Here is a 23,708-nt window from a genome sequence, read left to right as displayed (position 1 = left end):
AACCAAGCAAGATCGTAAAACCGCTGCCCACACCGATCGCTGGTGGTGATCAACGTGGTGTGTACAGTGCTCTACACACCACGCAACCGGGCCGGCACCACGGGGGCGAAACGAAGGAGCGTCAGGAAAGCGCAACAGCCAGTGGGATCCGCGGTGGGCCTCCGCATACTTTTCACCTCTACGGGATCACAAATTCCAACAGGTACAGGTGTAGGTCGGCGCAGCAGCCGCTTACGCAGCACTTTTCCAACACGGCTACGATTTGGATGGATTCGCGGCTACAGCTGATGCTGGCTTCAACAACGGTATGAATGGTGGTCGACCACATCAGGGTCGCTAACCACCTTAGTGCGTACCACACACCACGCCGTACTAAGAGACACGATGAATAATTATAATGATCGTTGTTCCCGCGTCCAAAGTGAGCACACAACCTCGCTTCTCGGAAGAATGTTGATCTCCTTCGGTAAACGAGCTTTTAGGATTCAATTTGAGAACACTTTTAGAATCCATTGGTGTTTGGTTACATAATTCCAAGACAGTGACCAAACTGCAGCAGTACAGATGTTAAAAAGGCGCTAATTGCCAAAACGATGCAAAATATTGGATTTTGAAAATTCTAAACTTCTGTTTAAAGCAAAAGCATGAACTTATTTTCATTCTACGCTCGTTACGTAAAAGGTCACCAAACAAGCCAAAACTGTGAAATTGAGTCATTTGTATGAATCTTCAATAAAGAGTCCTTCGAATCGTGCGTCGAATCACAGAAGATATCATAGCAGATTAATGAATTTTAATTATTTTATCAACTTAACACGATTCATTCATTCTAGATCTTAATCCAAGACACTGATGCAGACTTATGTATAAATTTCAGGTATGTAATGACTCAAGATTTGCAATAATAATAATACCAACATGTATACAAAACCAACAGCTTTTATTTCATTAAGAAACACATCTAATGCTACTACAAACAGAACAAAGAATTATTACGAACAAAGAACATATAAAAATAGGCAACAGTAAAATGAAGAAATCAATAACCGCGAGTCGGGTATGTACTACCCCGTGTTTCAATTTTGCAACCTGGCGGTGTATTGAAAAATGCATTACCAGCTGCAAAGTTTCATCGTTGTTACCGATGCAAATCGTGGCTGAATAATACATGCCATACAGTCAAACCGGATATTCGCCACATGCTTGCCACCTAGCGCGAAAGCACATGAGACAGATTGAAGAAAATAGATTTAGACAAGACAACAAGTTACATCGTCTATTCCATGTAAAAATGTTTAATGAGCGAAAGTCTCATAACACAAGAACAACAGATGTGTGAAGACACATGGGTTCCCTTTGAAGAATTTTCTTATGCGAACAGAAAAGCGGAACAAGAGCTAATTATTATACAAGCATTGAAGCTTCTGGATTGATTCGCAAGGAGAAATATGCACTCAGAATTCGATGAAAAGAGTTTCCCATTCAAGAATACGAGAAAAAACACAAAAATTTACGACAAAACATAAACAAAAACGACTTTACATGTTTGTGGCAAACTACCCACATTTGTCAAAAACCGTCAGAATATAAAATATATAAATTTTGTAAGTTAAGATGTTTAAATTTAGAACTTGCCGTACCGGATTTTTAAGTTTTCAAGCAATATCCTAATGGAGGACATTGGAAGTTCAAAAACCGTTGTTTTCCCCGCAACTTGCCGGTATTTGCCCTATAAAACAAAAAGAAAATAGCAAAATCAAAATTAATAACAACAGTTTTTATCTTGTACCAGTTAACTGTGTAAAAAAAAATCTGTTGAGAATTTCCAAGCCAATCATAGCTCAAGGATTTTATTGAAAACAAATTTACTCTTTGGACAGTACCTTATTTGTCGGCATATTGATTTGAAATTTTTACAAAATATTCCTTAAACCGTAAGCTTTCACAAAATATATTTTCCATAAATTTCATGCTGGCTGTAAATCACTCTTCTTGAAAAACTAAAGGCCATTAGAATGAGTGGTGTGGGTGTCAACTGTGTGTTCTACGGACCAATCGGTTGCAAATGATAAGAATCATTTGAAAAACTTGATTGTAGATCGAATATTTTGTAATTCTGTGAAATTATGTAATAATCATGATTTAATATTCGTCAATTGCTTTATGTCGTACGTTGCACCCTCTCTAGCACAGGCGGGCAGCGCGATGTAGCACAATTAGGCTAATATGTGCTCTTTCAAAGTGATTTGCATCGATAAAGCAAAAGCAATACACTATCTTTCCACCGTGTTCCTTACACAATACATAGCTGCGGACATCAATCGAAGACAAATGATAGAATATCTTCCCCGCTGCACCCCTTCCTGCTTATTACGAAAATGAACTCTGGAAGTCTGGCTGGCTGACCAACTCCGGTGGCCACTTTTTGTCTCTTCCTGCCACTAGGTTCTAATACATAAGAAGAAAGTTACCGTCCTGCTGGTTCCGTCCAACTGCATAGCACCCTCCTCAGCTCCCGTGGCACTAAGTCATCAGCAGCCTCAAAACACCTACCACCACTCCAATTGTCTGTCCTTACCTACGCGTAATGGTGCGTTCGTCAAACCCGATTGCAAGAGGAGCCTTTTCTCTCGCTGGTGTGTATTATGTATGTAATAGCTAAATTGATGGGCCCGTGCCGCCAGCCTGTCCGAGTCGCAACCGTCTTTGGGCAGCAAAAGCGCCACCACATGCACACACTGGGGGGAAGGGTAGTTATCTTTTTTACACTACCACGCCGCCGGCTGAAATGTTTGATATTTCTCCTCCAATGTCAAAACAAATCGGTTTCCATGGTGGCAGCGGTGACGACGACGACAACTGCTTTTGCCGCAGCAGCTTGCCGTAGTTTTACCGCCCAACACCCACCAGATAGGAGGTGGAACCGAACGAACGATATGTTGTCCTCCGTTGTATGGCGGTTGCATGCGTTCCTACCTCATACCATTGTGCTTGTAGCCAGTTATCTCCGTATTTTTTCCGGTTGTGGACACATTAGCGGTGCGCTTGGACAGGAGAACTAACAAAAAAAACTGTGTACCATACGTGAACACAATTGTTGCTACCTCTCTTTCTATGCTCTTCCCCATTCTTGCGCTTCCATGTAACTGTCATGTAAGACTGAACCCATTACACGCGCCCGTGCATGCATTCTCACTGCTTAATCGGGCTATCGATTTGTATCAGACTGAAACATTTAATCTTGTCACCGTTAAAAGCCAAATTCATTCATCTGTACTATGATCTGCAAGACGATCTTCACATATGATCCGTTCGACGTTAAACTTCCTCTCGCAATGAACGTGGAGGGGGGAGGGGGGATTTATTGATGTGTTCTAGACAAACATACTTCGTTCGTAACTTTTGTAGTATCGTAATACATACGCGTTATGTACTTGAGAATTTCCATGGTACATAAATGTACAATTTTATAGTGGGTTCGTCGTTTTCATAAACATTCTCTTAATTTTTTTTTCTTTCTAATCTGGCGTGGTCGTTGATTATTCCATGCAGATTGATATTATATGCTGTACAAAAAAAAAGTTACATAAAAACAACCTTCAAACCTTCAGCATCGTAAATATCGTTCCTGTCATATTTGATATAAAGTGTACAATTGTTTGCAATTTTTATATGTTTTGCACAACAGATCCAAATCCCAAATGAACTTTCGATTATTAACCTTGCGATAAACGATCACGATTGTAAGGTAATTTACAACTAACTACCATGCGTTATTTTCAATTGGAGGAATTCCTACTATCCATCGGTCAAAGAAAAAATAATCTTAATTTCTAAAGTTTAGACAGCTGAAAGATACGAGTTAATACATTTAAAAAGATCGTCAAATCCTGAATGACGATTAAAAAAGCTATTAAAGATAATTGAACGCAATCGACTTCGCTTGATTCATAGTCTGTATAGGCAATCAGGAAAAATGCTTCAATGTCATATTGGGCGTCTATACGCGACTGGCCAGAACCTCAGCCTATTATCTATGGATGAGATTTGGTATAAAATGCAGAAGGTAAGATCTGCTTTCTTGCGATAAGCACAGGTCTTCTGTTTCGCAATTTAAAATTTCTCTAGATGAAAAAAGACAGGCGGATAGGAAGAGTTGTAAAAATTTTTCGTTCCGCTGAGACGCCTGCAGTATGAACAAAGCATCAAAAGCCGTAATTGTCTTACTGGTTTCGTACTGGCCGTTAAGCATTAGCCGATTTGGACAGCTATAAACCGCGAAACAGTGTGGCTGGGGAGGCAGAGAACTGACATGAAAAACCGCTGAAAATTGTACATTTATTGTATACCCTCAAATATGTTGGTATGTGCGTTCTAATTTTGGGTCTGTCCCATTCTGAACGTTCAGTTAAAAAACTATCACCACCATCGTCAACCGAAACGATTCCAAAATACATAGGAAATTCGTCGCCGCTCGATCGCAATCGACAGCCCCGCTGCTGAACCATGTTCTTATCAGTCGTTCTTGTAAAACAAACGATCGAAAATAAACGTGTTCCGCAATTCAACATCGGCTCGTCTAATTCATTTGCTAAAAGAAAAAAGAAAAGAGAACCAATAAAACCATAAACAGATCAAGTGTTTCTCCATACGAAATTTTCGCTTCTTACCGGAGAGAAAATCGATTCGTAAATTTCTGCCCGCTATGTCCTGCTCTTGAAGTACTTGATGATTGACTCGCTTGTTTTAGTTTTTTTTTCACTCATGGCATCTCTGTTGCGCCTACATTACGCACCGATATTCTGCGGAAGTGGACCATAAAAACTCACTAGTGGAGTCACTGTTTCGACACGCATCTTTGCACACATTTTGTGATGTGTTTCTTCATTTTTTATTATTTTTTTTTTTTCGGAACACAGGTCAAAATTTTGACACGCATTTCTGTTCGTTCCCCGTGCTGTTTCTCCAATTAACGCGCGTAGCAGAAATTCTCCCGTTCAATGCTCAACACCAAGCGGTGAGGAATAAAACACAGACACAACTTTCATAAGCGATTTGGTGGCAAGACATCGACGACGGACGACGACGGCACCGTAAATATTTGATCATCATTTACATATCGACCAACAGCGGAACTGGAGGGTGGGGTGGAAGGGTGTGCGTGGTCACATTTTTACCAAACGGCGAAATTTGACCCACTAAAAAGCGAAAAAATAAACACTCATCACCCGCAGACTGGAGTACGCTCGGTACCGTTACAAGCCGGCTGACGAACGCATCTTCGCGACCGATACACTCTCATGCCCCTTATTTGCCATCATTAGTGTAGTATTCGCACGTACTGAAACCGTCTCACGGTTAGCTCCACGCATGATGCTGTTCCACCCTAAAAACCTTACCGCGGTCCAAATTATCTACCACGGAACATTACATAATCTCGGGAGCATTATAGTTTAGCAAAGAGCAGGAAGCAACCCAAAATATGCGATGAGTGAAGTTTCTACCCCATACGACGAAATCATCCAAGTCAGCCAAGAATCGTAAATGCCGTTCGTCCCCGGGACAGACGTGCGTCGCATGTGGAAAATAGCCGCGCACATTTCGCCATTTTACGCCGTGCGAATGGCTTCCATCGCGAGAAAGCACCAGCAAAACATGTCCGGAAGTAAAACTTTCTCCTGGCAGGAGAAATAAAGAATTACCTCTCCTGCCGCGGGCACACACACGCGTTGCATAACGTGGACAAATTCGATCAACCTGCTCCGATTCCGACCTCGACCATTTCAGTTCATCCGGCCCCAGACCTTGACGGTCCGTTTGAATGGAACATTCCACGTTCGCTCTCTAGGCTTAAGAAACCGGTTCCCGGTGACCTTCATGTGCACGTTTTCCTTGGCGCTGCGAAAGGATATATCGCTGCGGCGCCACTACAATAAATGGTTCTTGCACCTCCTTTACCCTCCGTTTGTTCAGGCGCGTTCCATGCCGTGCACAACCCGGTAGACACATTCATACACGCACACACACACACTATCACACTCCTTCCCGGTCCCGGTAGGAGAACGTTTTCAGCTTATCACATGCAGATGACGCGCGATGGCCAGCGTACATATTCCAATTTGCTCATGATTTTCCACTTACCCTTTGTCGATGGGAAATGCACCGAAGATTACAACGCGGCTTTGTTTATGGCAGTTACTTTTGTAGAAATAACACTTTCCCGCAAAGCTTGGCGTGGCTTGCAAACACAATGTACTGCCTTCTATTTCGAGGAAGAAAATGGAGCAAATGCAGCAGCGCAGTCGAAACCACCTTCAGCAGATGTGCTGAGAGTTGACGTCATTTCAGCACCACGCTTTGCCACCGCTGTTAGACAGAGGTAGGTAGAACAGTAAAACCGAAAACTGTCACGGCAATGGGGTTGGACTATGGGTTTTCAAGGTTGCTAGAGACTAATGGGACGGTTGGGATTTTATTTTGTTTCATAATAGCTAAATTTTTAAGCCAAATCTCATTTTGGGCACATTTCACATCAACAACCAAACATTCTAGTTTCATTATTTTGCAAAATTTAAACTTTTTTCTCAAATTCGTAATTATGATCGTTTGTACTTTTTTATTAGGTCCGCAAGTAAATAACGGCCGTTTTGAAATCGTCAGCTGCACTGTTTCGCGCGTTTCGTTTTCAAAACCTCATAAACCAAGTTCGGAAATGACACAATCAAACTGCATAAACAGATGAGTGATTATTTCGTGCGACTAAAAGTTCCTATTTCTTGAAAATGTCTGATTTTGAGCCGAGTAAGAGCCATATGCGAGAGGTGTTGCTGTTTCTGTTTCAATCGAAGAAAAGGGCAGCCGAAGCGCATCGCGAACTTGTGAATGTTTACGGAGATGCTGCTCTAAGCGAAACCAGGTGTCGGGAGTGGTTTCGACGCTTTCGAAGGGGTGATTTCTCCGTGGAGGACGCTCAACGCGAAGGAAGGCCCAAAACGTTCGCCGACAAACAATTGACTGCTTTACTGGAGGAAAACCCCAGCCAAACGCAAGAGGAGCTTGCAGACATGCTGGGCGTAACTCGTCAGGCCATATCGCTGCGGCTGAACGCATTAGGCATGATACAGAAGGAGGGCAAATGGGTTAAAGGAAGTAGCATTCTTCCGAAAAGGACAAAGATGCTGGACAAACAATAATGGGCAATTCACCCAGTTTTTACAAATAAACATGCTACAAGTAAAAAAAACTTATTTATCGGTTATTTATTTGCGTATCTGGTTTTTTTTTTCGATAAGCACCTTGGTCATCGAACACTGTTCGTGTCAACAACTGCGAGATATCAACAAATTCGTAAACTCCGGTCGTCATCCAACGTAGCATAACCGTGCGGGTTATTTTTTGTTTTTTTTTAAATTGTTTCTTCTTTATTTCCGCAGTTAAATGTAACGAGGGGTGTTTCAAAACCGCTTACTGCAGCCTAAGTGTCGGTGAAATGAATGAAGAATCTCAAGTATGGACGGACGATCAGTCCAACGCATCTTCCGATTGCAGCGATAGTAGCTGTGATTCGCGATCGCACGAATGGGGCCAGTACATAGTGAACAATGGTCTGTTTTTCGTGAAGTTCGATCTGGTCTGCCACGCAAAACCCGCCGTCTTCGACGATGATCTGTTTTTTCGCAACGAATATCGACGGCTGTCGATACGGAAAAAGGAGAGCATTCTCTCGCGGTTTGGCCAAAAGGATAAGGGCAAACATAAGCTGTTCCGGGTGAGCGTTATCGATACGACGAAAAAAGAACACATTAACGGTATCCAGAAGGATGTTATCATCAGTATTGCGCCCAAAAAGAACGTTCCACTCAAGGAGGTTTTACCACTGACGGAAACCATACTAGGGCTTACCACGAGCCTATTTCCCGATGGCCGGAAGCTGATGGTGGATAAGATCAAAGACTATTCAGTGTTTGCGAAGGCAAAGCTTGTAAAGTCGAAAGATTGGATAAAATCGATCGATACCGAGCAGGTAACGGTGGACAACTTCGAATCACTGCTCGAAGGTTCAACGAAGATCCCGACGATCATAAAAATTTCCTTCTTTGAAATGATCGAACCGGACATCAGCAATGCGATCGAGATCAAGATCACAAACTTTATGGATTTGATCCAGAGCCAGGAAACACTGTTCGACAAGGAAGACATACAATCGATGAGCAATAACGATCTGATCTTTAGCATGATCTACATCTCGAAAGAGTACACACAAAACGATGAGCTGGACGTAAAATTTTGCTACCCAACCCGGGAGAACAACTATCTGTTCAACTCTCGGGGCAGCTTCGTAACGTTGCATTCCATTTTCAACCAATCGTTCGGTCAGCAATCGATCATGACGAATTTGAAGATCAAAAACGTACTGTACTACACGACGTACACCGTGCTGGAGGATGGTATACTGCTGCTAGGGTTCAGCTCCAAGTACTCGTCGGTATTTGCCGTGAAGCAGAAAAGTGAGCAAATCTGTCGGTTTTTAAACGCTCTCTACCGGTCCGGTCCAACCATGTTTAACAGACCAATCGAACAGCAAACGGAGCTGATGCAGCTGTGCGAAATGATACGACACTCGATCAAAGCGAACAGGAATTGTGATAAGTTTGAGAAAACGTTCCCGCAGGCCCACTTTGTACCGCTGCCGAAAGAGATACAGCTGCGCATTGACGATGCGCTCGGTGAGCTGGAAGCGATGGATTATCGCAACTGGAATGACGATTTTGTCGATCTGTTCTGTCTGCTCACCGTGATCGGGTGTGCCCTGTACTACAAGCAGCATCTGATATGTACGCATCTGAGCGGCGAGTACATGATGGACATTGAGACGATGTTGAAAAATCTGGGCGTATTCGAAATCCTGACCACAACGGATGTGAAAAATATGGCTATATGGAGAAAGTTTTACCCGAAACAGTACTGTGAGGATGGTTTCCATGAGAAGAATGATGCCTATCTAATGCTCGTGTCCATTGGCAATCTGCTGATGGTGGTGGTGCTCGAAGTGCCAATCAATACGACACACAACAAATCGTTTTCTCGCTACGTCGATGAAATACAGGACATGTTGAGCTACTTTAAATCGACCGGTATTGAAAATCTCATACGCATCTGGATCGATTCGAACAGGCGTCCGCAATGCATACCAACGAACGTTGGCAAACAGACTGGTAACGATCAAGCAACTCCACATGAGGAAAGGACACAGCAGATTCGATCTCATGATGAAGAATCAAACGCTTCCAGTTCGATCAAGAATCAAGCCCTACGGGAAGAGCATACTGTGGAACCTGATGATGATGATGATTCCGACTGGGGTCAAAGTATGGACAGCAGCCAACGAAGCAGCAGTTTCGACATCACGGATCTGTCCGAAAATCGTTGCAAGGAATTTTCGGAACTCATCCCAACCCAGCTCACTACTGGACTGGACAATCTTCTGTTCTACTACGTGCAGCTCGAGGTGGGTGATGGATACTTTCTGGCACCAACGATCAATGGTGCTAACGTGAAGAATGACATCGTCATGAATCTGTTCCGCAAAACATGCACATTGATTCATGCCACGTTTGAAAACACGAAGAAGTTTCGTAACCTGCTATCCCGAGAATCGTCTAAACTTAATACACAACGATCGCTGGTAGCGATCAAGGAGCAGGGTATGCTGCTATCCGTTCCGAAAGATCACGGCTCGGGAGAGCGGGTCGAATTTTGGGTCGTCGGACGACTCTTCCACAGTCCAGCCAAGGAGCTGTACGTTTGTCATCGAGCAGATGCGCCACAAAATATGGTAGAATTGGCATTCCGCATCTGTTTAACCTGTGCTGGTTAGAGCCTTTAAGAATTTTAACCTTAAGCAAACACTCCAATCCGAGCCACTTCATCTTAAGCGACATGAAACATTGACTGAAGTTCTGCATTTAGTAACGTTTTTGCGAATGGTATATAGCATAGTACATAGCATATAAATAGTTGTTTAAGACATTGATCGTCCAATTTTATTCTAATTTATTAACGGGACGAGAGTCGCGCTCGAATAAAGGAAATACTAATGAAAATCTATCTATGGTTTGTTGAAGAAAATATCATTTTATTTAAAGAGCTAATCAACAGTTGCAAAAGGCACTCTTTTTACAGATGTTTGACACCGCTCGCAATAAATCTTTCGATAGTATATCGTCTCTTTCACACCCTGTTCGCCTTCAACAAGGACACAGAATACCGTTTACAGTTCAGATACTTAAAACAAACAAACTCTATGCTGGTCAGTTTGAGAGTTTGGAGCTGTGGTTAACGTTAAAACTATCGTGATGGTATTTGTCTATGTGTTCCGCCACATACACTACATAAATAAGTGGAATTGCAAAGCAAAGCGCTAGGATAAAGACGAGCAAACAAATCCAGGAAATATCACAATCGCTTCCATTGCACGAAAAGTCGTTTGCCGGCAGCCGGAGTGAGCGCGGCTGTGGAACACTATCGTCATATTCGCCGCTGAGTAGCAACGGTTGGCTTGAAAGCCCATCACTATCGAAGTCCACTTCGCCGTGCAAGTCTTCAAGTTCAATCTCACTCGATCGTACGTCCCTGTGTTTTCCGGAAGACTTTTTTGGGAATTGTGTAGCAACACTACTGCTCGGTTGAATCGAGGCGTTGCTTACGGCCGCAAGAATGAGTTTTTCGTCCAGCGTAGCTTTCGTAACTGCGGGAACATGATGGCTCGCGTTCGGTGGAGTGTGTGTGATGTTTTTCGGACTACTGTTTCCGCTCGAGTGTACACGCGGAAGTGTTTCCAGCAGTATCGAGTGTGGTGTCACCGGAACGCGAACCACGTTGCGTGCGTAGATTTCGTTGTCCTTGTCAATTTTATTCAACTTCTTCAACTGTGGTATCTGCGAAAGATGAAGACCAAAGAAGATAGTTAAAAGATGTGCCAGTTACTTCCGGACAGCTTTGGTACAAAACTCTACCGAACAGTTGAATCGAAGCGCTATAGCTTGCAACGTATCACCGGGCAGTATTTGCGCTTCTAACCATTTTTCGACGGGTGGTGCTTTGTGTTGCGCCAGTGGCAAATCGGAATACTCAGCCGTGTTTGGTTCCTCCACGTAAACATGATTACTGCTCGGTACAGCTTTGACCCTGAAAAATGATCGTGAAGACAAAACCCGTGAAACGAACCGCTGAACTCATCGTGATATACCGCGTGCTAATTACCGCTGACGCTTCATTATGGGACAATTTTCACGGCCAGCTGTCGGAGCAGGACTTTCATCTTCCTTACTTCGGGTTCCGGAAGGATCGCGGACGTGTTACAGCTGCGATAATACAAACAAACTTTCCAAAGGGGAATTTCTTTTTCTTTCGTCCACGAACATCAACAATACCCGTCATCATGTAAATGCCAACACGGGGGGGTTGGGTGGCCACAAGGTTTGTATATTTGGTTGTATTCTGAAACGCCTTTTTCTGGGACAGTCTCGTGAAAGGAACACTAAAACTAGACTCCATTATTGTAAAAAAACCGATTTTAAATACTAAAGTGATCATAAACCACCATACAAGCAATGATCAACAATCGCATGAAATCGCAGCTCAGATAGGCAGCTCTCAACTGTAGACCATAAACCAATATCTAGCTCGAGTTTGACAGCCGTTACAAAACGGATGGCATTCAAAGTGCAGTTGGAAAACAATGGCTGAAACAAATAAATCGACCTGCAAACAACAATTTATCGATGCATATTGTGTTTTGGTGCAAGGGATAAGGTAAGCAATTTAACCAAGACTTAAAAATGCGCACAAAATGATAGCAATCGTCTTACCGCAGTGCTGCCCGGTTTGATGAGTTCAAAGAATTCTTCGCCAACGAATCAGACTTTGAGCTGGCGGTGCAAGAATTTCGCAACGGATTCAAGGAAGCGCTTCTATCGAAAGTAAACAGATTGTGGGATGAAACAGCCATCGACGACAATGTAGCGCTATTGGAAATGTTGAAATCAAAGGCGAGTGGAAGGACGACCAAAACGTGGCGCCCCACTGGCAAACCCGTCAGTGAACAGGTTCTACCGATGACCGTAAACAAACTGAAAACGTCGCTAAAGTTTTACCAACATCAGCTGGAATTTCAAAAGGAAAGAACAGAGGTAAGCTCAGGCACACTCAGGCAATAAGATTCTTTTTATTTATCTTATGTGATCGTTACAGGCACTCATTTATACGATCGAAACAATGCGAACTAAGTACCGAACGATGCAGATGCGACGGAACCATTTACTGCAGCCAATTGTGAATGAGAAGAAAACGTTTGATGTCACTCGTACCCTACAGAAAAGCCTCGATCACAAGGTGAACGATGATCTACTGTTATGAACGGCAGTCCGGAAAAGCAAAACTCATATCCAATAAACGCACCACAAGTACTGGCCTCTTACAGGTAGGATAAATTTGTAACAAGTTTATTATTTAAAAGAAAACACAATTACACTAACCGTACGCGCATTAGATTAAGGTAAACGTACAACATTTCCGTTCGTTAACGTGCTCGCTCCGACAGCGATTTGTTTTTGCTCCGGGAGGTTAAGGGGTGGTGTGAGGGAGCAGGCAGGGGGGCATTTTAGGAGAGTTTGTGACTAAAGTCAATATGTACAGCGCAAGACTCGTTAAGGATAAAAAAGACACTAGCATTAAACGTATGTGGTAATATCCCGAAGCGTTTTGTTATGGTTAGTTATCGTTTCGCGTCCATTCCGTTTGTCCGGCCTTAGTTCCGCTTGGATGAGTTGATCAAATATTTGCAGCAGTGCGTGAGTAGATGCTTTTCGGTGGAGGAATTGTTGTTGTGCGATACCGACCCAACCTCCCGGGTGTAAATGTCTAGCCCGTATTGTCCTTCCTCGGGGAAGCTGCAATGCAAAACGGTATGGGCCACAATAAATCTCATGTTTTGTAGCGAATGGTTTCTGCGCATACCTTATGTTGAATGTGATCATATCGTCAATGATCGATTGTTGAACATATTTGGAAAGTTTCTTTTCCTCGATGCCGTTTTTGTGCAGTGTCGCCATAAAGTCCGTGAGCGGTCGTGACATGCGGAATTGTAGCTCGATCGATCGTCCGGCAAAGATGAGTGGTTCCTGGAACAACAAAATCGAAACGAAAACCCCCCAAAATGAGCCAGGAATGATAATCACTAAATGCGGGATCATTATCGTACCGGATGCGTAATCGGTATAAGACCGAACAGTCTGGTCGCTTTCGTTGGTCCCCATTCACCACTGGCACAATCCGGCAAAGGTACCATAACGGTCTGCAGCTCTTCACAGCAAATCTAGAAATACAAACACCGATATTACCGTCTCTTTCAGAGTTCTAGCTCAGTAACATTATCGTACCTTAAATTTGCACACACTTTTGAACTTCATCGGTTCCCCAGTTAAATACTCCTGAGGTGTAACAGCGTTGGCAAATATGTCGAGCAGAAACGCACCGGAACATGGTGCATGCACCCGGAAGGCTACCACATTGCTGATGACGGACTGCATTACGAACCGTTTCAGGGATACGCCATCGAACGAATCCTCGTCGCTATCGTAGAATTTGAGGTTGTAGTGGAATATCAAACATCCTTGCATATCGGACGGCATCGCTATCCGTACGGTGGCCGCACCTATGGATGGGGAATAGTTTAGTACGCGTTTCACTTGTTTATAAATACTGCTCCTTCTCACGATCATTACCGGTGTCGTCCGTGTAAACAACGGCCCCGTAACCATCATCGGCAAAGTGTAACCCGTAGCGGAAGAACAGCGACCGTACGAACGGCAAATTTTCAAACTCCGTCAGCGTGATCGGTCGCTTCAGCAGTTGCCATTCGTCTTGCAACGGGAAGAACTCGTAGATGAATTCCCGCGGATCGGTCAAAAAGTAGTGATCGTCGTATTCGTACCGCAGGCTATCGTTTTTACCCTTGCCCGTCTTCGGCGCTTCCTTCGCGTTGACCAAATGTCGCGCTCCCCAGTTGCATTGCACAAATCGCCACGCACCGGCCACGTACACGGCATTCCACGAGTTGCGGAATCTGGAATTTTTCGGATGACTGAAGAGGTGCAAAAAACAAACTTGCCATTAAAACGAAGAGTGTCATAGGAACTCCGTTTGTGTGACCAACCGCGGCCAAACCATCACCAATGCAGGCAAAACCCTGGGCGATATCTTACCTGGAGTCTTGGAATTTCACACCCGGTTGGTAACCGGCACTCTTGGAGTAACCCTTGATCACGACACAGTGCAGACCCGCATAGCTGCACAGACGCTTGAACAGCACATGGTAACTCTCCGTGCCATACTTAATGCCCCGCAGCAGACCCATCGGTGTGTCCCCGCGCAGATTGTCGTCGAACGTCATCGTGTTCAGATTCTTCACCGTGATCCACCGGAAGATGGTACGCGCTTTCTCGATGTCGGACGTACAGCGACCGACAAGCTGCCGCACCAGATCGGTGAACGTTTTCTGATCCTCCTGCGCGACGGTGATTGCGATCTGATCCACGTCCTGAAACTCGACCGGATCGTTGTACACCTGGAACTTGCTCAGGGCGGGTGGGGCCGGTTTGGGCGCGACCAGCGGATACTCCATGGCCACCACCGTTTCGTTGATGTCATCGTCCAGGAATATGCTTTCGCTCTGCATGTATTCGCTGCGCCGCACACTGATCAGCTCCAACATTTCGCTCGACTGCCGATCGACCAGGGCCGCCGTTTCGGAGCGCTCGTGCTCGAGCAGCTTTCGCGTGAGGCTTTCCTTCTTTTTCGTCTTCCGGATGGTCATGTTCTTTTCCAGATCTTCCTTCTGCTGTTCGTGCTTCAGGGTGAGCATGCTTTGATCCTCGCGCGATCGTCTACTGGTGGTCAGTTCTTTCTCAAACTTGTGCGCTAACCGTTGCAGTTCTCTTTCCCATTCATCCTGAAAGATGAAAGGAAAAAAAAGGAGCTTAGAGTGTATTTTTGGCAATAACAACTTAAAACTAATATTGAATCCCCGAGTAGACGAGAGCAAGGAAGAGCTTTTTTTGGTTTCTGTTGCAAATAGAACTAGAATTTGTCGAATTTGTCCTGTCAAGGAGATCCTTCGCATTCGCTAGATTTTTCTCGAAACTCCAAGTCTATCTCGACAATATTCTAATTCTACTCGAACAGAAGCGAATAAGAACTCCAACTCTGCAAGATAAAATTGAAAACCCTGTAATGAATCTGATGCGAAGAGTAATGAATTTGTTCAATAACAATAAACTATACCTCGGGAAGCTTCGAAACTTGCCAAGCCAGAATCTTGAAGATTTATGATTCTTCATCAATCGCTTCAAATAGTCATTAAGAGTTTCATTAAGATTCAGATGCATGCAACACTACTTTTAACGCAAATATTTGAGAGTGTACCATATAGTTTAAACGAGACTGAAGCTTTTCAGGTCATACTGAGGCACCATACAGTTATGATTGTAAAAATTAATTACTACTAAGATCATTAGCTCGTAGAAAGCTTTCAGCCGCCACAACCAACCTGAATCTCGCTTTGCATCCGCCGATCTTCCTCCTCCCTTTTGCGGGCAAATTTTCTGTACAGATCATCTTCCTCTTTGCGATGTTTCATTTCGAGCTTCGCTTGCTCATCGCGGGCCTAGAGAATAGGAAAAAAAAAGAAATGGCAGTTAGATTAATACATACGCACTGTTACGATATTCGACCGACCGGCAGTGCGACACACTTACCAAATAGTAATCGATAGGCTTTTCGCGCGGCTTGTCGTATGCTTTCTGTATTTCTGTTTGCTTCAGGGCATGCGCTATGTGCAGTGCGCTGGCATCGAACCGTCCATACTTGTAATCGGGATCGTTCTGCGGTGGTGTGTTCCCTTCTCGGCCACCGTTATTGTACCCATTTGGTGTCCCTAGTCGCGGTTGCCCTGGTGCAGCAGTGGGAAAAAAAGGAAAACAATCATTAACCGCCGTGGCAGAGCGCCATCTCATTGGAGATGGTAAAGATTTTTTTTGTTCAAATTAAATTAGTGAATGTCCGGGGAACGGGGAATGATCGTGAATGATCGAACAGCCGGGCAGAAGCGCATCGCAACAATCGGTTCCATCGTTTTGATGAGTTTTTGATGCATTACGAGAAAGTGTGTATGGCATCGATCAACTCAACTAAGCCCGCAACCGCCCCGGTCCCTGGTTTAGTTCGGTTGAATGGGATTGTGAGTAACAAGACGGAAAATGCGCATCAAAGCTTTACAAAAAAAAAACAACGCTGCGCTTCCGTTCCGGCCTATTGGGGCGTACCAACCCGCGCGTTTTGATGTTGCTTGTCGTCAATAACAAGCACCGCGGGAACGGAAGCGCGCTCATTTAAACCGCGCTAAAGTACACATTTTGCCGATCACCAGTGAAATGTGCTCCTATCGGGTGGAAAGCTTTCGTTTTCAAGCAATTTTCCAGCTGAATAGTTTAGCCTAAACACGCGCGCATCGCGGTTGGGCGGTTGGGCAGCCGGTTATGCGCGTCGACTCCCTCGGTGCAATCGGCTTTGATCGGGTTCGTGTCCGTTTGGGAATTTCCGATTTTCCATGTCGGTGAGGGGTTTTGAATGTTGTGTGGTTTTTTTTTTGTTCGACTTACCATCGATGCTGTCGTTTCGATGACCCCGGATTTGTTCGTTCACATAGTTTGTGCTTTTCGGTACGTTCAGCGCTTGCCGGATGCCGACCGATGTTTGATCGAAATGGCCAGGACCACTTTTTGGTACATGTGAGCAGCAGTAAACCTGCGTGGGGGGAAAGATAGAACGTAAACGAATTATTTAACTGAAAGTTTTCATAATTGTAAAAAATATCTCCAAACATTAATATAAACAAATATTATTTAACCCAACAGTTTATCAACCTAAAAGACAAGTTCTTACCAAAGAATTTTATATTTTGTATTTTAGGGATATTCTTCGATGTGGTAGCAAACATCTCGACACAACAGCTGTACTGGATATAGGGCTTGCCTGCTAACAACGAGCAACAAGATAGCTATTCTTGCAGAACTTTACAAAATTGAACGAATCTCCCTTTGAAAATGTGGTTACGGTCCACATTCGGACGAAACTCTAGAGGTATAAGCTTGCTGTATGTCTAACGGTTAGTCCGGCATGGAACACCAATTGCACACACCTATACACTGACCGTGATAAGGCCATCAAATAAAAGTATTGTTTTGATATTGTTTTCAAATTACATGCTGCACATCGTTGCAACATGTAAATATTCCATGTCTATGTCTATGTCCAACACACGAAATAAACGTTAAGCAAAGGCCTGTACGATATTGACGAACTCATTACTTTAACTACGACCCTCCCAAACTCGCCATCGGTTACAGTATACAATGTGCATGTGTCTCCACAATCGGGAAGTACTCGCCCACCGGTCACGTAAAGCAGTAACCGGCACGCTTTGAGCCATCAAGCATCAAAGCCATTGCACTACCTACTACCTACCCATCGGGGTATAATGCACTTTCCTCAGGTTGGGAGAATGTTTAGAAACGAGCAACAACAGGAAGTTATGAAGTAATTGGGAACATTAACTGGAAGAGCTAATTGGTGCGCAGAGGGACACGAAGCAGCGTTATACAATTTATGCAACAGTCTCCAGCCTGAGTGTGATTGATCATACGAACCCATCCTGGTTTAAGGGTTTAATTTATGCAGAAGGGTGCGTGCGTTCTGATGTAACGTATTAGGAGCGCAAACCTACGAACGTTTCTTTTTCATAAGATTTATTTTTTATGGTAGTTTTATTTTAGATACTACGTCACTCACAATATTTCCAATAACAATGCGGATCCAGAAATAATTTGAGTTTATTAAACAGTATCATTTATTATTTATTAGATCTAACATCATAATTGTATCCCTCGCTTTATCCTCATGTTCGGCATTATCCTTCATTAAGCATGGACTTAAAGAATGCATTTCAATACTTTATTTCTTTATTAGAGATAAGCAATATGTCCATTTGAAGGGATGGGAAATGCGTATGGTTGGCGCATTGCGTACCGTGTACCCTTCATCATTTAAATCGTTATTTCATTTTGAATCAAATAAAAAAAAACCCCGAAAGGAGATGAAAGTGCCCTCGCGTTTGTTCGAATATGCTGCACGCTGCTTAAAATTTCACATACTCTCCACCGATTAGTTCTTCGTCGGTTCCCGGTAACGAGCCATGTAGTTCGTCGGGATGAGCGTCGATTGGCCGTTGATCATGACTAATGCCTCGTTGCTGCCGGACATGTCGATAAACTCGCCGACCGTTTCCCGATCCTCCCCAACGATCACCTTAAACTTCTCGCCCGGGTCGGGCAGTACCGGCTGCAGGTTCGACAGTGGCACGGTCACGCAGTGGTCCTCCTCCGGCAGAAATACAACACAGTCGCCATTGTTCACCGTGCGAATAATACCGGTCTGTCCGCTGAGATCCGAGTCACCGTGGCTCCGAATCGTCACTTCAATGTCCGTCGTAAACCAATCGCCCAGCTGCGGATCAAGCCCGGCACCGGGTGTTTGTGGGTTGTACGGGGAAGCGGGCGCACCCGGCGTGGCCGGCGAGTAAGCGCTTGGCGATGGAGTGCCGATGTACCCACCGACCTGGTACGGTGAAGGGCTCGGATTCGGGCTGGCCTGATATGGGCTGTAATTTTCCGAGTTGAACATATTGCCGGGCGTTTGCGGTGCGTACGGTGTGTTGATCTGGTACCCGGGTGTGCTCGGATTGTACCCGGGCGACGGTGATGGTTCCTCCATAAAATCGAAATCATTCGAACGTGCCGGCGTGTTCGATACGGTCGGATCCCAGGCACCGTGACGCGGTGTCATCGAACCATCGTGCGACGGTGTCATCGAACCGTACGGCGTACGGCTACCCGGATCGTACTGCGGTGTCTGCGAACCGTGCAACGGTGTCTTCGAGCCGGAATATACTGGGGTTTGTGCACCGTAGCTGCTGGCCGGTGTGCGGCTCGGTGTGCGCATGTACGACGAAACGCTTCCTGCCTTGGTTGCGCCACCGTCCACCACCGTGATGTGGTTCCGATCGACCGAGATCGTCTGGCAGGACGAATGCAGCTCCACACGGGCCGTCGTTTCCGTGGCATCCTTCACAATACCAACCGCACCCTTATACGGTCCGCCCGTGATTCTTATCGTACGGCCCAATATCTCCCGATCGCGCGAAACGCGACCACCACCGCGTCCACCTCCGCGACCACCGCGGTTAGGGCCACCGCCGCCACCACCTCGCCCACCGGACGGATGCATCGGCGAGTGGATGCGCGGTGACATAATGCCACCGAACGGTGACATCATCGGGTTGCTGTTTTGCATCGGATTTTTGTTTCCACCGGCCAGCTGCAAATGACGCGTTTTGACCACGAAAATGCCCCCGTTCTCCGTGTACATCCGCGAGTGCAGGAAAGCAAGGTTGCGATACAGATGCTTAATTTCACCATCACGCCCCGTGTGCGGGCCTTCCATCACCTTCACGATGTCCTTCCGGCGGATCTGATTCTGATCCCAGTCGAGTGCGATCGTGTTGCGATTCTCGCGACGCTTCTGCAGCGCCGTCGGTTTACACTCGATCACCTTGCCGTGCATGCCCAGCACGTGGAAATTTTCGCGCTCCAGCCGCACGATCACGCCCACGGTTTGTGCATCGAGCTGGACCAAATCACCCCACTGGTAGATGCCGAGCGAATCCACCCCGGTCGCCATATCCGTGCAGATCTGCAGATCGCGCGGCAGTACCTCCAGCTCGTGCATGGTCAAATCGGAAACGAGCACAATGCGCGACGGTTCCACGCGCACAATCAGCCCCGTTTCGCCTTCGTACCGACCGGCCAGCACCTTCACGTGGTCACCCGTTTTGAAGTATTTGCGCAGTTCGGCTGCCTTGAAAATAAGCGGATCACGCAGCTCCTCGTGCTTTGGCATCACCGTTATCAGCGAACCGTCGATCGCGATAATTTTCGCCTGCAGATTCATCAGATCTCCCACACACACCTCCACGTTATCGCCCATGGAGAAGGAGTGTCCCGTCACCGGGTCTTCCTTGGACGAAACGGCCAGCTCGATGTTGATCTCCTCCGGCTGCTCCTCGAACCGCTCCAGCTCGGCAAGCGTTGGCTTCACACCGTCCGCTAACACGGCCGACATTGTGAACGCTTTGTAAAGGAACCCTTTGCGCGAGTACCGGTTGCCTTCGAAGATAAGGAAATCTCCATCCGACGTCAGTTCGCCTCCGATCGCACGGATCGCTTCCGGATCGAACGATTTTGCCGCCGGTCGTCGCTTTTTGCGCTTCGCGTCCGTACTCTCCTCCGTCTGCGTGGCGCGCAACGCACCACGAAGCCGCGTATAGTCAATGCGCGGCAGCAGCTTCAGATGGACCTGATTTTGGGCCAGATCCACATAGTCCACCTGGGCGATATCATCCTTGTAGATGCCACGCTTCAACCGCACCCACTGCTTCGGCTTCAGTCCCGTCTGCTCCTTGACCACCTTCAGTATATCCGTCATATCCTTGATCGGGACCATCTCCTGCTTCCAGATGCCGACGCGCAGATTGCCCACATTATTTATCGCCGACTTAACGTGTGCTTGTTTGTACGCTTCGATGTAGATGTATCCCTTCACACTTTCCGGTGCCACCACGGACTTGATCTGCATCGGTTGGTCCGTATTCTGATAGGTGAGGAATTTGCGCATTAACAGCAATGCGGTCGCCTTTTCCTCGCCGATGCGACATTTCACCATCCACAGGTTTGGGTCTTTGATGCCGGGCAGCAGCGTTTGTTGGGTGATTTCGTCCGACATTTCCTCTCCGCCATCACCGAACTGACGCCGTGCCACGGAAGCATCCGCATACTTGCGCTTCAGATACTCGGCCAGCTCATCTTCCTTGTGCGAGTCCCACAGATTCGTGCCGCGGCGTCGATTCTCGATTTCGCGAGCCGTCTGTCCTACCTCCTCGATTTCATTGCTAACGATGCCCATCTCTTGCGCCCCATCTTCCCACTCATCATCCTCGTCCACCTCGTCGTCTACTTCGGCTTCGTCGATAATATAACCACCATATCGGTCCGGTTTCTTCTTTTTCTTACGGCCCCCACGCCGATTGTCGTCATCATCTTCCTCCTCTTCATCGTACTCTTCCGAGTCGAGATCTTCGCCTTCTGGTTCCTGCTCGTCCTCCACCTCTTCCTCATCCTCGTCGTCATCTTCGTCATCCACACGGCGCCGATCCTTGCGCTGTTTCTTCCTTGGCCGCTCGTTGTCCGATTGCGATGTTGACGGTGACCGGGAACGCTGCGGTGATCGTGACAAAGACCGTGACACCGAGCGGTTCGAGCCACCACTTTTGCGAGAACGATTGGATGCCACACTGTCCGCATCCGAGCCGCTGCCGCTGTCCGACATCTTGCTGTACGGTCAACTACACGCTACAAACGATGAATATTGCGTATTGAACTGTTTCCAACGTGAATTCAACGAGTTACTACACTATTTTCACTCTATTTTAGCAGAAAAATCACATCTTTTGCACCGTGTTGATGTTGCGTTGTTTTCTTCACACCATTTTGGTGACGTACGCTCCGCTTGGAATGATCTAATCCGCTCCGAGCTGTCATGGCGTACCCAAGTACCAATACCCAAGTAGCATTTTTTTGATATCAGAGGGAAATTGTAAATTCACAAAAAATAATTTACAGAACAAAATTATTTTTAAGTTTTTCATAATGGAATGTGATACTGAAAATTAAGTTTCACTATTTTTACGATCAACTTTTCACTACTAAAGTCCTTATATTACAGAAAAAAAGTATTTGAAAACTGAAAGTTTTATATTTTACATGCAATAATTACTTTATTTTCTTATCTACATATGTCATATAAGTTTTCATGCTCATAAATGTATCAACAGTTAATAAGAAACGTCCGATAGCATTGAATCGCTTGCGGCTGGCTCTGTGTACGTTAGAACGGCGCTTCACATTTTATTGTGGTTCAGTGCAGTTCGTATGAACGATTGACCATCACTACAGCGTCTGTGTGCGCCCAAGTAGCAATTTTGTACCCGTCAATTTCCTGTTGCCTTGATAGAAGCGCTCGTGAAGCAGGTTCGAACTTGAAAGCTGTATAGAAGCTGATGCCGTGTCAGTTTGAGAAACGACGGGACAGAGAACTTATTTGTACGATTTATACGATACCCAGTTTTTTTAGTGACTTTAAAAGACTGAGTGATGATGTAACCAGACCACATAATTCTGGTTAGAAAACAGACTATCTATGCGATTATGGGTAATATCCAACTAATAGATAGTCAAATGGTTAGGTCTAGACTAAAAAGAGTCGTCGGGACATTTTACTCAAATAAACGGCTTCCTTTGACCTTATTTTCCTATAAGCTGGACATTCAGGTCTGCTAGCTATTACTAATACAGCATACCACCCGTACAACTGTCACGGCGCACCAGGACTTTAAAAGTCGACGTAATGGCTGTTTATTGGTTATCTAATAAATAATACTTAATATAGACGTTACATTCCTACCCCATCCCATCGAAGACTCTTTAATTTCATGATAACGTATCAGCATTTTTTAAAAGAATTCTTAACATTCCCTAGATGCATTCGTTCCTCTCAAGCCATTGCCGGAATTAGAGGTGGGACGCTTCTTCATTTCATCTTCTTCATACATAACAGAAAACAAAATAAGTAGTGCAAGACTCTTCGCACTACACTAAAAATCATCCCCTTTTTGATAAATAAAATCATCCAGCAATATTTAAAACGGAACCATTTTAACGCTATCCACCACAATCGCCTTGCCTACATGAAGATTTACCATAATTCAACACATTGCGCATAGATAGCTGGGTTCGCCGGTGCCGTTTGCTGCTATTAGGGTATTCATTTAATGCGGTAACACTCCACTCAAACGCCCGTGGTAGCCATTTAATTCATTTCCTTGTTTTAATCTTCATCCCCCACACCCCAAACCGCCTTTCCAACCGTTTCACCCCCTTTCTGTTACCCCACACCCGTGTACAACGCGACCGGTTGGTGCGCGAAAGTAAGATCCATTCCGATTGACTTACCTCTTTATCATCCTGATTGTGCTGGTTGTTGTAGTAGGTCTTGAGCGTCAGCTTCGTTCCACACCGTTTGCACTTGAAGCATCCGGAGTGGAAGAAAGTAAAATCTTTCAGCGGACCGACCCTATCCACCTGATAAACGATTTCGCTGCACCGTAAGCACGTTGATTCGTAGAAATTCGGTCGGTACATGATGCTGGCTGTCGGTTACCGATTCCTGGATGTATGGAGATGGATTAATCGACACGCCGTTTCGAACGTGGGGCTGTTTTCCTTCTCGCTTTCTCGTACGCCACCTTCTTCTTCCACGCAGTTCCGTGTGTGTTTGTGCGGGCTGTCCGCAACTGTTGGCCACTGGTATTTGTTGTTTGTTTTATTTTATCGATCGTATCTTCAATGCACTCACTGACACTATCTCTTTTCGGGGATGTGCAATCACCACATCAGCGTTGCACCAACTGGCTTTCCACA

At 45.4% G+C, this 23,708-nt stretch overlaps 5 protein-coding genes across 5 annotated transcripts; 2 read left to right on the top strand and 3 right to left on the bottom strand.

Moving 5' to 3' along the window:
- Positions 1-7,489: 7,489 nt before the first annotated feature.
- On the top strand, positions 7,490-9,877 carry LOC128714298 (protein inturned). The gene has a single exon (XM_053809174.1). It carries the CDS (start codon positions 7,490-7,492, stop codon positions 9,875-9,877), a length of 2,388 nt encoding a protein of 795 aa, XP_053665149.1.
- A 433-nt stretch (positions 9,878-10,310) lies between these two features.
- LOC128713115 (lysM and putative peptidoglycan-binding domain-containing protein 3) lies at positions 10,311-11,276 on the bottom strand. The gene is made up of 3 exons (XM_053807978.1): positions 11,263-11,276; positions 11,016-11,187; positions 10,311-10,937 (listed from the first exon to the last, which is right to left on the bottom strand). The coding sequence occupies exons 1-3, from the start codon at positions 11,274-11,276 to the stop codon at positions 10,311-10,313; spliced, it is 813 nt and encodes a 270-aa protein (XP_053663953.1).
- Positions 11,277-11,740: 464 nt separating this feature from the next.
- On the top strand, positions 11,741-12,417 carry LOC128715060 (uncharacterized). Its single transcript, XM_053809943.1, has 3 exons — positions 11,741-11,814; positions 11,876-12,191; positions 12,253-12,417. Exons 1-3 carry the CDS (start codon positions 11,741-11,743, stop codon positions 12,415-12,417), a joined length of 555 nt encoding a protein of 184 aa, XP_053665918.1.
- A 391-nt stretch (positions 12,418-12,808) lies between these two features.
- LOC128710783 (hillarin) lies at positions 12,809-23,429 on the bottom strand. Its single transcript, XM_053805635.1, has 10 exons — positions 23,241-23,429; positions 16,719-16,863; positions 15,816-16,009; positions 15,608-15,724; positions 14,265-15,010; positions 13,785-14,125; positions 13,440-13,714; positions 13,262-13,375; positions 13,018-13,181; positions 12,809-12,950 (listed from the first exon to the last, which is right to left on the bottom strand). The coding sequence occupies exons 1-10, from the start codon at positions 23,427-23,429 to the stop codon at positions 12,809-12,811; spliced, it is 2,427 nt and encodes an 808-aa protein (XP_053661610.1).
- LOC128710782 (transcription elongation factor SPT5) lies at positions 18,280-21,731 on the bottom strand. Its single transcript, XM_053805634.1, has 2 exons — positions 21,675-21,731; positions 18,280-21,609 (listed from the first exon to the last, which is right to left on the bottom strand). Exon 2 carries the CDS (start codon positions 21,556-21,558, stop codon positions 18,280-18,282), a length of 3,279 nt encoding a protein of 1,092 aa, XP_053661609.1. The 5' UTR covers positions 21,559-21,609; positions 21,675-21,731.
- Positions 23,430-23,708: the final 279 nt, after the last annotated feature.

Source organism: Anopheles marshallii, chromosome 3 (assembly GCF_943734725.1).
Source record: "Anopheles marshallii chromosome 3, idAnoMarsDA_429_01, whole genome shotgun sequence".
NCBI lineage: Eukaryota > Metazoa > Arthropoda > Insecta > Diptera > Culicidae > Anopheles > Anopheles marshallii.
Note: the sequence above shows the minus strand (reverse complement) of the source record. Positions and strands in the feature narration are given on the sequence as shown.

Excerpts from the sequence above, each read along its gene's own strand:
- LOC128713115 (XM_053807978.1), bottom strand. Across the intron at positions 10,938-11,015 it reads CGCTTCGATTCAACTGTTCG|ATACCACAGTTGAAGAAGTT; the intron begins GTAGAGTTTTGT and ends CATCTTTCGCAG.
- LOC128715060 (XM_053809943.1), top strand. The coding sequence starts at position 11,741 with ATGGCTGAAACAAATAAATCGACCTGCAAACAACAATTTATCGATGCA. Across the intron at positions 11,815-11,875 it reads GTTTTGGTGCAAGGGATAAG|TGCTGCCCGGTTTGATGAGT; the intron begins GTAAGCAATTTA and ends GTCTTACCGCAG. Across the intron at positions 12,192-12,252 it reads TTCAAAAGGAAAGAACAGAG|GCACTCATTTATACGATCGA; the intron begins GTAAGCTCAGGC and ends TGATCGTTACAG.
- LOC128710782 (XM_053805634.1), bottom strand. The coding sequence starts at position 21,558 with ATGTCGGACAGCGGCAGCGGCTCGGATGCGGACAGTGTGGCATCCAAT.
- LOC128710783 (XM_053805635.1), bottom strand. The coding sequence starts at position 23,429 with ATGTACCGACCGAATTTCTACGAATCAACGTGCTTACGGTGCAGCGAA. Across the intron at positions 13,715-13,784 it reads TGTTTACACGGACGACACCG|GTGCGGCCACCGTACGGATA; the intron begins GTAATGATCGTG and ends CCCCATCCATAG. Across the intron at positions 13,182-13,261 it reads TTATACCGATTACGCATCCG|GAACCACTCATCTTTGCCGG; the intron begins GTACGATAATGA and ends TTGTTGTTCCAG.
- LOC128714298 (XM_053809174.1), top strand. The coding sequence starts at position 7,490 with ATGAATGAAGAATCTCAAGTATGGACGGACGATCAGTCCAACGCATCT.